The sequence below is a fragment of the Cydia pomonella genome, chromosome 8 (assembly GCF_033807575.1).
Source record: "Cydia pomonella isolate Wapato2018A chromosome 8, ilCydPomo1, whole genome shotgun sequence".
Classification (NCBI taxonomy): domain Eukaryota; kingdom Metazoa; phylum Arthropoda; class Insecta; order Lepidoptera; family Tortricidae; genus Cydia; species Cydia pomonella.
In genome coordinates, this window is record NC_084710.1 from 5,453,889 (window position 1) to 5,466,191 (window position 12,303).

The 12,303-nt window shown below is 38.2% G+C and overlaps 1 protein-coding gene across 1 annotated transcript in view; it reads left to right on the forward strand.

The window, feature by feature from the left end:
- The first annotated feature begins 296 nt into the window (after positions 1-296).
- The window catches only part of LOC133520423 (probable E3 ubiquitin-protein ligase HERC4), a 28,692-nt gene continuing 16,685 nt past the window's right edge, over positions 297-12,303 (forward strand). The window contains exons 1-8 of the mRNA XM_061854815.1: positions 297-1,189; positions 3,096-3,267; positions 5,794-6,030; positions 6,321-6,477; positions 7,899-8,007; positions 8,327-8,458; positions 10,708-10,887; positions 11,762-11,785. Coding sequence (XP_061710799.1) covers positions 1,124-1,189; positions 3,096-3,267; positions 5,794-6,030; positions 6,321-6,477; positions 7,899-8,007; positions 8,327-8,458; positions 10,708-10,887; positions 11,762-11,785 — 1,077 coding nt within the window. The 5' untranslated portion in view covers positions 297-1,123. The remainder of the gene's footprint in view (positions 1,190-3,095; positions 3,268-5,793; positions 6,031-6,320; positions 6,478-7,898; positions 8,008-8,326; positions 8,459-10,707; positions 10,888-11,761; positions 11,786-12,303) is intronic.

The window sequence follows — 12,303 nt, forward strand, 5'->3', positions numbered from 1 at the left end:
CTTTTTGTGGGGCTCTAGTCGACCGGCTTGGCTGTCACGATATTTTCTGCTCCTAGGGCGCCGGCTGTCTGTCTCGCCACTCCACCCTTAACGACATCCTTAGAAGGGCTCTCGTCAGTGCCGACGTCCCCGCAGCTCTGGAGCCCCAGATCGTGCGTGACGATGGCAAGTACCTGAACGGGACTTCGTTGAACCCCTGGAGGATTGGCCGTGCACTGGTGTGGGACGCGCCAACACGCTGGCGGCGTCCTACATTTCAGCGACCAGCAGGCGTGTCGGGGAGGCAGCGGACGCCTAAGAACGACTCAACTTCGTAGCCTTTGGCGTTGACACACTCGGGCCGTGGAGCAAAAGTGAGCGTGGGCTACACATAGACCTCTGGAGGCGATTAAGGAAGGCAACCGAACAGCAAAGACTTATTGAAAAAGGATCAAGTTACTAGCAACTAAAGACCTGTTTGTTGACTGTCTAATGTGACAATATTTATCACAAACTGAGATTCAGAATCCAGATAATATTACTAAACTAAACGATCAATAGATATCACGATGTTTGATAAATATCAGTAAATCACAGTATTTATTGTACGTCTAGCCTTTACAACTGATTGTAGTGCAGTGCAAACTTCGTGGTTAAATAAATTATTGCGAATTCATTGTCATTGACGGGCCCTGTTGATAATCTAGAGAATTCGGACTTGACCACGATTTCAGTTTCTCGTTCCGCTATACGACGCAAGATGGCAATAGTTTCTATTTGTTGGGCAGTGAATGGACTATTGTAAAGCTGGCACTCACTGACTGTTACATAGGTATTCAAAAACCGGTGTTTATAAATAAACCGTAAATGTCAGCTGAACGAAAATGTAATGTCATGTCAGTCATGTCATTGTCAATCGACAATCTCATTATGCGGTGATAATGACGACTTTTCTCGATTTAAAGTAAATAATGTATTATTTTCGCAAAGAACGACATAAACAAAATTATTTCTGATCGTAAAAATTACTAAAGGAAACCGTTTTATCTACCTCATTTTAACTTGACTGAATTTATATCGATAGAGTTTTGGTAGAGGTTATATTTTAGTTTCTGGAAGTAGTTGAAGAGTATATTTACACGAAATGTTTTGTTGGGGCAATTCCACGCACCACGAATTGTGTATAGAAACATCTCAAAACACAGATTTGGTAAGTGATATTATGATAAATATTTACTGCACTACCAACTCGTACTGTAACCTTTAACTGGTCACCTATTGAATTACAATACAATGAACTTTTCTAGAAGTATTGTTAACCTCTATAGTTGTTTTTTTTTATTTGAAATTTTTAGAAGATGTTATGAAATAGATCAAGATATGATATAGTGATCACTGATCATAAGGTATCATAGTTTGTTTATTGCTGAATAGATTTTTATGGTTGTGACATTGAATTGAATATAGAGAACAGTTATTTGGAGACATATTTTGAATTATAAACATTTAAAAATGCGATAACGTAACCTATTATTACCAACATATTTTATATTTGGATAACAAGCTGTGTTTTTATATCCCAAATATTAAAATGATAATTCCAACTGGCCATTTTTTGTAAACAACCCTATCATCCTGTCTACAGTATGAGGTTCTTCAAAAAAGGAGTGTACAGATTTTTAAAGGGTCACACCTCTGGAGTTGCAGGTGTCCATAGGCTACGGTGACTGCTTACCATCAGGCGGGCCGTATGCTAGCTTGGCACTATCGTGGTATTAAAAAAAAAACCTGTTTTAGTGCCAATTTTTTTCTAAAACAACAAATTGGCTGGACATATTGGGGCATTCAAACTGTCATTTTAGTATCTGGTATTTGAAAAAAGCATGAAGTGGGTCATCCAAAATTGCAATTATACAATAGCCGGGTCCAGACAGAGTGAGCATACGCATGAGGCAATTTCCTCATGCACAAACTGGCTGGGGTAGACTTGCCTCTGCGTAGGTGGCGCAGGCGAGGAAAATGTATGCGCCGATCACCTATAATGACCACTAATAATACTTAGCTCTCTTACCTTACTAGTTCTGCACTTCAAATTGTATTCAAACACTAAATGTAATTAATGATCACTAAATCTTAGCAAGCAAATTAAATTGAAATTAAATAAAATATCATTTATTATCAGGCAACTAAGGCCTATAGAATAGATACATACCTTACAAACTAAGATACAGTTTTTACATACAATAATAACATTTAAAAGCTGAAAAAAAAAATTCGTGGCACAGTTTTGTGTTGTGTCGAATGTTGTGGTGTAGGAGTCAGCAGATATCCACTGCATATGCACCACAAATGATATTCACTATTATATGTGCAATTTGTAACAGGATGAAAAGGAGAAGTTAAATGTTTGCATGACATTATTAATTAAAATGTGGTTAAAATTTTGGTGGTCATAAACTATTTTTAGGTTAACATTAATTAGTTTGGTGTCATTAGCTTTAATAGGATAACAAGATATAAAAAAAATTGGTATGATTTCACATTAAAATGGAGTTTAAAGTTTGGTGATCATTTACTATTTTTGGGTTAATAATGAATAGTTTGGTGTCACTGTTATTTGCTTTAATGGAATAACAAGATGTAAAATTTTTGATTATAATTTCACATAAAAATGGTTTTTAAATTTTTGTGATCATTGAAATGGTTGTTATTTTTGGGCAGTAAGAATGTTTTTATTTTTGACACTATATTTTACTATATTTGGTGATTAGTTAAACATTTAAGGGCCAATTACATCCACAGATCCACACTCGCTATTGCTCGATGTCAGGCCGTATGTCTGGCCCGAGTAAGAGTATTTCTCCAAAGAGTATCAGCACATCTTTTACAATATTAAAAAATACTTTGCCTCTATTTGCTAAAAATGTTTGATATTTTTGCATATGAACCATTTTCTTACATTTCAGATATTATTAATGATATTCTGTGAAATGGAAAAAGATTATCATGCCCAACATTGGGACTGACTTTGGGCCCAATATCGGGATGTGTGGATGTTATTGGCCCTATAAGCCTTAGACAATTGCATTTTTTTAATGACCATCATATGTTTTCAGGTATTAAAACCAACGTTCTCAAAGTGGTCAGAAAGTAACCATGTGCAGACAGTGACAGCAGGTGAATTCCACGCCCTTTACCTCACCAGCAATGGTCATTTATATTCATGTGGAAATAATGATGTTGGACAATTAGGCAGGCATACTAGCACTCCTGATGGATCCTCTCCTGGTGAGTTTCAAATACTTATTCTGTTGATTCAGTGACCCAAAATGAGACAGCGCCACTCTTCACTTTTAATCCAGTTTCAAATAACATATTTAATTTATTCGTTGACCAGACTATTGGCATTGCTTGGTTGCATTATTTGGAAAACATACATGTTGTTATTTTACTATACTTTACTGTTAAGGCCATCACAGATGGAGCGATAATATATATTGAATAACAACAGGTTGCACTCCGGGAGTGCCAGCAGAAGTGAAAACTTGAATGTCAACATTGTGCCTTTATTGATATTTTGGAATGGTTAGGGAATAATTTTGCACGAATTGCTTTAATTATCAGTATAATAGTACTATCATTTATGTGGTAATATACAATATTCATTGCAAGCGCCCTGCGCCGCCTAAACGAAACAGCAGGCGCAGGCATACATTTCCGCCGCGCGGTAGAAAGAGAGGCCGGCGGTCTACTGGCTTCAATGACATTGTAACAGTTTTTCGATCAGGTCACGTGTCTGTCTTACGAATTTTCGGTCGGACGAATCTGTCGGTCACGTGACCTGTCGCGAGCTTAACATTTTTTCCCCATCACAAAAAGTGTACAGCGCCGCTAAAGAAATTTTCACTTCAATATACCGTAAGATACCAACAGATATAGAATAGCTAAGCACCAATCACGCCAATGATACCAAAATATATATCGCTGTCTGTCTAGCACCTACATTGTGCGAGAGACGAAATATACCAAAATATATTATAATATACCGAGTTATATACCGCAAGGTATCTTAAGATGCCCTGCTATAAGATATCGTACGTTTTTAGTACTTTAGTCACTTTGATATGTCTTATGATGACTGTTATATGTAAGCCTTCTATTTTCTATCAATCCTGATTTTTACAAATAAAAACCCTTCTTTCTAGGGTTATTAATGTCATGGATGTTATAAGCATCTGATTTCTTGGGGCACATCAAATTGTCTGTACATTTCAATGACATATCTGTTGTAGTATTTATTGTAAACTATGTGAGGTGTGCAATAAAGAGTATTGTATTGTAATCAGATACCTCTACCTGACAACCAAAAATATCATCAAAATGATGAAACAATTTGTGATAGGTCATCATCATTGGCCACACCATCTGTTGTAGATGCTTGTTGCGGCGCTTGTGGGTTTATGGGGCTGGGCATGGGCATCGCCGTTGGTGGTCAATGTCAATAGAAAATATGGGGACATAAAGGCTCTGATATAGGAAATTATACATATTTAAATATCGATTCTACGTGGGCGGTGGCCCATTCGTTAGCTGGTATACAAATATTGATCCCTAGCCAATTGCCTCCAAAACATTTGTATTCTGAAAAGACTTATTCACTGAGGTTATTAACCTAAATTCATTTATGTTTAGCAAGGTGACAATGCATTTATAGAAGTACAACATTATGCAAACCGAATGCATTCATTGTTGCTGAAGGGTGATTTTCTAGTAGATGGCAGCATAGTTTAGAACTAAATCTGGAACAAAAAGTATTTTTTATTACAGCCCCTAAACCTACCACGCCAATCAACTATAATTACTTTTCACCAACCATCTGGATGCCGCAGATTGTTAGGATTAGTCCAGGTGGTTGATAACTTGACACATAAAATTGAGTCGTGCTCAGTACTCGGCCGAGGGCACTCACTCGCCACTGTACTCGGTACGTGTCCCTACCAGTATCCTACATACAAAACCAGCTTGACCAAAATTACAAACAACTGCACAATAAATACTGGGCTTAAATGAACACATGTAAGCAGACCAAAGAAATTCTACTGGAACAAAACCACAAGCTCACCAAAATACTACTGAAAACACCCAGACATAAACTACGGAAAATAGTAGGATTCATTACTGGACATAACACATTAAATAAACACCTACATAATATGGGTAAAACGGACAGCTCCATGTGCAGAGCGTACATGGAAGAAGAGGAAACAGCGAAACATATTCTCCTAGATTGTAAACAGGTAGAAGTGTACAGGAACAAATACCTAGGTCCGTGCACCGTAAAGGAGACAGTTAGCAACCTGGTGGGGTGGTTAGAGTAGCGCTACCTCGTTTTCACGCAAAATAGGCACAATGGTTGTCGGTTTACGGAAAATGCCCAGCATAACTAACTAACTAACGTGTGATCAAGACCTTAACTTCAAACTCGGATAAATATTCACTCTAAACTCTCAGGAAATATCTCCACTATTACCTTATTACCAAAATCTCAAAATCTGACAGTTGGATTTATCCGAGTTGGAAGTTAGGCGACTGTTAATATACCCACGAAGATATGTTTAACGTATTTTGTGCCTGGCCCAAGGTCTATTATAACTAATTAGGCGAGTCCACACAGAGCGAGCATACGCGCGAGGCAATTTCCTCACGCACAAACCAGCCAGTGTACACGTGCCTCGGCCGAGGCAACGCGCGCGTATGCTCGCTCTGTGTGGACCCGCCTATTAAAGTCACACTGATTTTTACTGTTTTTTCCAGCTTTAGTAGAAACATTCAAAGGCTGTACAATATCAGCAATATCATGCGGTATGCAGCACTCGATGGCCCTGGACGAATGGGGACAGCCATTCAGCTGGGGCTCGGACATATTAGGCCAGCTTGGCAGTAACCTAGGCTCACATGCCCAGGACAAACCTAAGATAGTGAAGTCTTTGGCTACGAAAAATGTTATACAAATTGCGTGCGGGTCATATCATTCTTTAGCTTTGACTAACAGTAAGTATAAGAATTGACATATTTTTATAAACAAATCGCATCAACCAGTTCGAGTTAACGTGTACCTTACTAAAGATAAAGCTGTTTACTAATGATATCATAATGCAATAACTGAAATATTTGGCGCGCCACGCTGCTCGCTTTTGACTACACACGACTTTAAAATTGTTCCTATGATAGTTAATTTTTATATGGAGTAGCTGTGACTTAAAACTTTCTTGTATTAAAGTAAACTTTCATGTCTAAACCAACTTTAAAAGTGTTCACAATTAAGTTTCAGTTTTTTTTAGATGGCGACATATACGCGTGGGGTGCTAACACATACGGCCAATGTGGCCTAGGAACCATGACGAATAAAGAGCTAACTCCTCAACACATCGCATCGTTGCAAGGCGTACCCATCGCCATGATCGCCTGTGGAAGCAATCACACTTTCGCGTTGACTAAGTAAGTATTAAATAAGTAACTATAAGGACATGTCTTATATCTTCTTATACTCGTGGTCACCACACATACAGATGTAGTGCATAATCCTTTGCCATTGTATTTTCACGGAAACAAACGAACGTGTTATTGTGCTCTCGTACTAATTGAGTATAGAGCGCGACGACTAATTCAGTTGGGTGCATTTTAAGACGAATGGGGACGGCCGCTTCTCCATACAAACGTAGTCCCCATTTTCCTCTCTGGATATTGACATTATGGTTTTTTTTTTACATAATTTGAAGTATATTAACCATAGCTCTGCCCCTACGTTTGACTTTTTTTGAGTTTATGATTAGTGTAAAAATTAGGAGCGAAAAACAGAATTCAACGACTTTTTAAACGCTCCTAACTCTTATAATAATTAAAATTTCGAAAAAAACAACCCCTACGTTGTTTTTTGCTGTGGTTAACAAATTGTTTCAAAATATTTTCATTAATATGAATATCCAGATAGGAAAATGAGGACTACGTTTGTATGGAAAGGCGATTTCGCACGAGTCCTCCATGTTCTGTTATCTTAAACACGTAAATATGCGGGTCCACACTGAGCAAGCATACGCGCGAGGCAATTTCCTCGGCCGAGGCTCGGCCATTTAGTGCGCGGGAAAATTGCCTCGCGCGTATGCTCGCTCTGTAGGGACCCGCCTACTTAAAAATATATACAATAATTGAGTTCTAGTTGTGAACATGATACAACTTAGTTACTGCCCGCGGCATAAGATTTTGCAAGTAAAACTGCACGTATTTGTTGTGGCTTCGCTCTCTCCATAAACTCTTCGTGTCATCTACGATGACGCAGATTTGTCAAATCTAACCTTTAATAAGCAATAACACGACAATACGACTCAAGGCACGCGTCTTCGTGAATGACACGGTCTATAATGCTATGTCTGTTTAGTATATATCAAAAGTTGCTTTAACATTTGTACATAAAGGCCTTCTACTCGTATAAAAATCCATTCCATTTTAATCTAGATTTTTACAAATCAAAATTACATTTGTTCTGGTAAATAAATAAACGTATATCTGTGGGCGACTAGAGGATATTAAAATGCAATGAAAAGAAACGCACGTTTTTGACATGGACTGCATTATTGTATTGCGTATCAGTCACTCGACTAAATTATCTGTTTTGCGGCTGACTTACGAGGCAATGTCCTGTTTGTGGTTTTGTCAACATTAATCTATTATTAAACAGATAGTTTTGTTGTGGCAAGAACTTTTTTGTGGGCATAAAACTTATAACTTTTAGTTACGTAAATTTTTACACACTACCGCAGGACTGCGCCACCTATTGCAGTCAAAGACAGTCTAAGACCCATATCTTTTACAATCAATAACTTTGCTTTCTAGATTTTTTTTACATAGATGTAATATTTTAGATCAGGAGCAGTGTACGGATGGGGGAAGAACTCACACGGCCAGCTAGGGCTGCAGGACAGAGACAACAGATGTTACCCGACACACTTGAAAGTATTACGGAATTCTAAAGTACGTACACAGATCGTTTGCCTAACTACTGAATTGATTATATTAACACCACTCGGACTCATGGACTTTTTACATTTAAAATGACTAGCTTAGAAAGTCAAATCTTTTGGTATTACACGAAAGTTGAAAGAGGCACGTGTTAGTAAATTATGAACTCAGCTTTACAGCAGCACGTTTACAGCTATTTATTACGCCATTATTTAGGAGATGTCCAATTTGAGTCCAATTTAAGAAAAATACTTCAAATTGTTTAGTCTTCTTAATTCTGCATATAATCAATCTAGGTATATTTTGTTAAACATATTCTTATATATTTTAGGTATGTCACATAGCGTGCGGGGAAGATTTTACGGTGTTCTTAACGTTAGAAGGGGGAGTGTTCACGTGTGGCACGGGGGAATACGGTCAGACGGGGCATGGAGCTACCAAAAACGAACTAGTGCCTAGAAAGGTAAGGCGGTTTTTTTGTATTAGAGAAAGACTATTTTTTGTTTTGTTAAAAATAGCTGTACGTACTATATGTTCGTTTGTTTTTATTACACGGATTGCTATCTTTAAGCTGCAGTAGTTAAATAAATACAGTTTAATGAGTGAGTAAAAACAGCATGGCCTACCGGAGCGACTTTTATCAGGGGGACGAAACTGTTCCTTTCGGGCATTCCCGGCTCCGTTCGGCTCAGCATTGCTCCGAGCAATTATTAGGGTTGGCGCAATTTGACGTCCCTTTGCGTGTACGACCACAGATAGGATAATGACTTGAATTTTGACAACCCTAAATAGCTGAAAGGGATAGTACCATACATAAAAAGGGACAGCATGATTCGTCCCTGAATCGCTGTCAAAGTTCGGTTTTGTATGAAGTTTATTTTATGACATGAAGCGAACGGGAGTGAACGATGAGATGACGGGTGACAGAAAGATATGGAAGGAAAAGACATGCTGCGCCGACCCCGAATGAATGGGATAAGGGCAAGCGAATGATGATGATGATGAGCACTATTACTTATTCTGTGCTTTTACTAATGTTTTGTTTGAAACAACTGAATCACATTATTTTTATACACATTGTCTGCATATTGTCATACATCATGAAAATGTCAATTTCATAAAACTTTTATTTATAAAAGTCACAACATTTACGAAACGCTTATAAAGGAAATATTAAGTGTTCAGAGACAGTCTGAGGAAGAATTTTACTCTACCCATATATACCTACTGAATTATTTCAAATGTAGACTTAATGAATATTAATTTAACTTCACTCTTAGGTTAGTATTACTTAACCCATTCAGGGCCCGTGACTCAGCGTATGGGTCATGTTCAAACAGTCGCGCAGGGCCCGTGACTCACATGTGAGTCGTGAATAAATTCTGATTTAAACATAAACAAAACGTAATATGACGAAATAATATAAGTATAATTTGAGCTAACAACCATCTTTATAAGGCATGTTGAAAAACATAATTGTAAACATGTTTTTTTTAGTGAAACAGGGTCTAGAATATTTAAGTTTGGTTTACTGGAAGTGTAATATAGTAAATATTCTGAAATTCGAGATACATACGTGTCCCAAGCAAATGGATAAATCTACATTTCAAAAATATCAAAAATATATTTATGCCTGAAGTTATTGACATGACTCAAGGTATGGGTCACCGTGGCCTGGCGCTAATTGTAAAAACTACACATATCTTCATAGCACGCAAAAATAAACTTTATAACTTGGTTTTAAAGCTTATTTCATGACGAAACTCGTTGCAAATTGTACCTTTTTACAATGGATTACTGTTTGGATGGTAGCAAGCAACATTTCTAAGGACCAAACTTATTACCATGCCAATATTTTTTTGTTTCATTATAAAAACAGGGCGGCTTAAACAGTCACCAACTAAATGGTATATTGTATTACCGCAATAGTGTGTGAGAAATATTTAAAAGAAAAGATTTTTCTAAACATTTTCGTGGTAATAAGTACTATAATACATTTTAAGTGCTCTATTGTTTATATTATAATGACGTTTACCAAAACAAAGTTCATGACCGGCCACATGTAAGATTATCGGAGACACTTGGACAATAAACAATGGATGCACCTGGGCGGCGGCGGATTTAGCGGCGGTATTATCTTTAACGTGGTATTTTTGACATAAACTCAAGAAATGATTCACCCCATCCCCTCTATTAGGATGTATTTTAGAGTAACATGGGAAATTATATTTAGTCATGATTTATTCGTTGTTGTTCGTCGTTGGCGAATTTATGCTCCCCTCTGTGCTCTTCAGTGATTTCGTATTTTGTGATTTTTGTGACCTTGGCTATGGATATTATATGAAAATAACAGCGCCCTCTTGACATGATCATCTATTTCTGATCAGGCTTTAAAATGTTCATTCTTAGTTTCTTACAAATATCAACAAATTAGTAAATATATATATATTTTAATATGAACAGTAAACAGTTGGTTAGTAAAAATGTTGCATAATATTGTCCAACGGACCGGATTCATAAGCGGCAATTTCTTTGACGTTCGCGCCAGGCCCCGAGACCCATAAGCTGAGTCACACGTTTTAGCTGAAAACGGTTTGTATGGTGGCCCGGCGTGTTGTGTACGCTTCGTGGTTCGTGGCCATGAATGGGTTAATAACAACGCTCGTATCGTATTTTTTGTTTATTCATGACTCAACACATTTTTTCCACCAGGTCATGGAACTCATGGGCAGCACAGTGACTCAGATCGCATGTGGGCGGCGGCACCTGTTATGCCGCGTCGGGGAGCGCATCCTCGCCTGTGGCTACGGTGCCCGCGGCCAGCTCGGCTGCCCTAACATGTCTCTCGCGCTGCTGCCGACGCCTGTGCCCTTCACGCCTGGTGATTCACCGGTAACTTGTTAATCATTGGTGTACTTGACTGCGTCGAGATAAGGTCTGCCTATGAACAGTGACTCAGATCGTGTGAGCATGTGGGCGGTGGGATTTACTATGCTGTGTTGGGGAGCGCATCCTCGCCTGTGGCTACGGTGCTCGCGGCCAGCTAAAGTCTCCTAACTTGTCTCTCGCGCTGTTGCAGACGCCTGTGCCCTTCACGCCTAGTGATTCACCGGTAACTTGTTAATTCTTGGTGTACCCTATTGCGTTGAGATAAGGTCTGTCGATGAACAGTGACTCAGATCGTGTGAGCATGTGGGCGGTGGCTTTTACTATGCTGCGTTGGGGAGCGCATCCTCGCCTGTGGTCTGGTGATTCACCGGTAACGTTTTAATCAATCATTGTTGGACCTTAATGCGATGAGATAAGATCTATTGATGGTCAGTTCAGTGTTGCGCATATCAACTTTATAAACGCTAAAATTATGTCTCTTAAGGTGGTAGTGTTTGGGTTTTAAAAATGATCCTAGTACTTTTATGTTATTAGGTAACATCAACTCTTTTCAAAACTTATAGTTCTACCACTTAACTCAGATGGTTGGTGAGGTTAGGTACAAGTGTTTTTTTACTAGAAGATTGCATTACTTGGTACTCAATTTATAGCTTTTAATAAAAATCATTCAAGCCCTTAAGCATTTAAAAGGCAGAGGGAATATATTTCCCACCTGATTTTGAACTTTATTTCAAAGTGATAGGGTTCAATTTTGCAATTTTCTTGACACCTTTATGGCTTATAAAGGGTTAACTATTACACTCTAGTCAACCATAACTCACCAACCATCTTTGTTAAAAAATATAAGAGATTAATTTAAATTTCTTTTTTGACACAGAATAACAGTCCGGTCAGAAGTAAGGTAAATTTGTATTGCAAAAGTAGGCAAGCACCTAGAAACCCTTAGTGTACGACCTGAGTGGACGCTCGGGCGTGCAGCTAGGTGGAGCGTATGGCGTTCGTAGGTATTTAACAAATGCAATCATACGAGCGGCCTAAGCTCACGCTGTACAGAGAAGTTAGCCGCTTGCCGCTACGCTCCCCGCTCCGCTGGACTCTCGCCAATCAGGCCGTACTCTTATAACGCAAAACTAGTAAAATAATCATTTGCTACGTCACAAATACGATTCTTACAATTATTTTATTCCTTTTGATTTCATTTATTTACATAGTTTTAAATTGTTCCTTTATGAGTTTCTATTCCATCCGTAGCATAATTCGTTAGAAATAAGTCATGCTCCTTTAAGAGTTCGTCCTCCGAAAGCTGATTCAAATTTATTAAATTGCACTGTAAGCTCTTATATCTCCAGTTTTATGATACATTAATAAATTTATGTTTGCTATAACAAGCTACCTCTCTAACACATTAAATAAAACAAT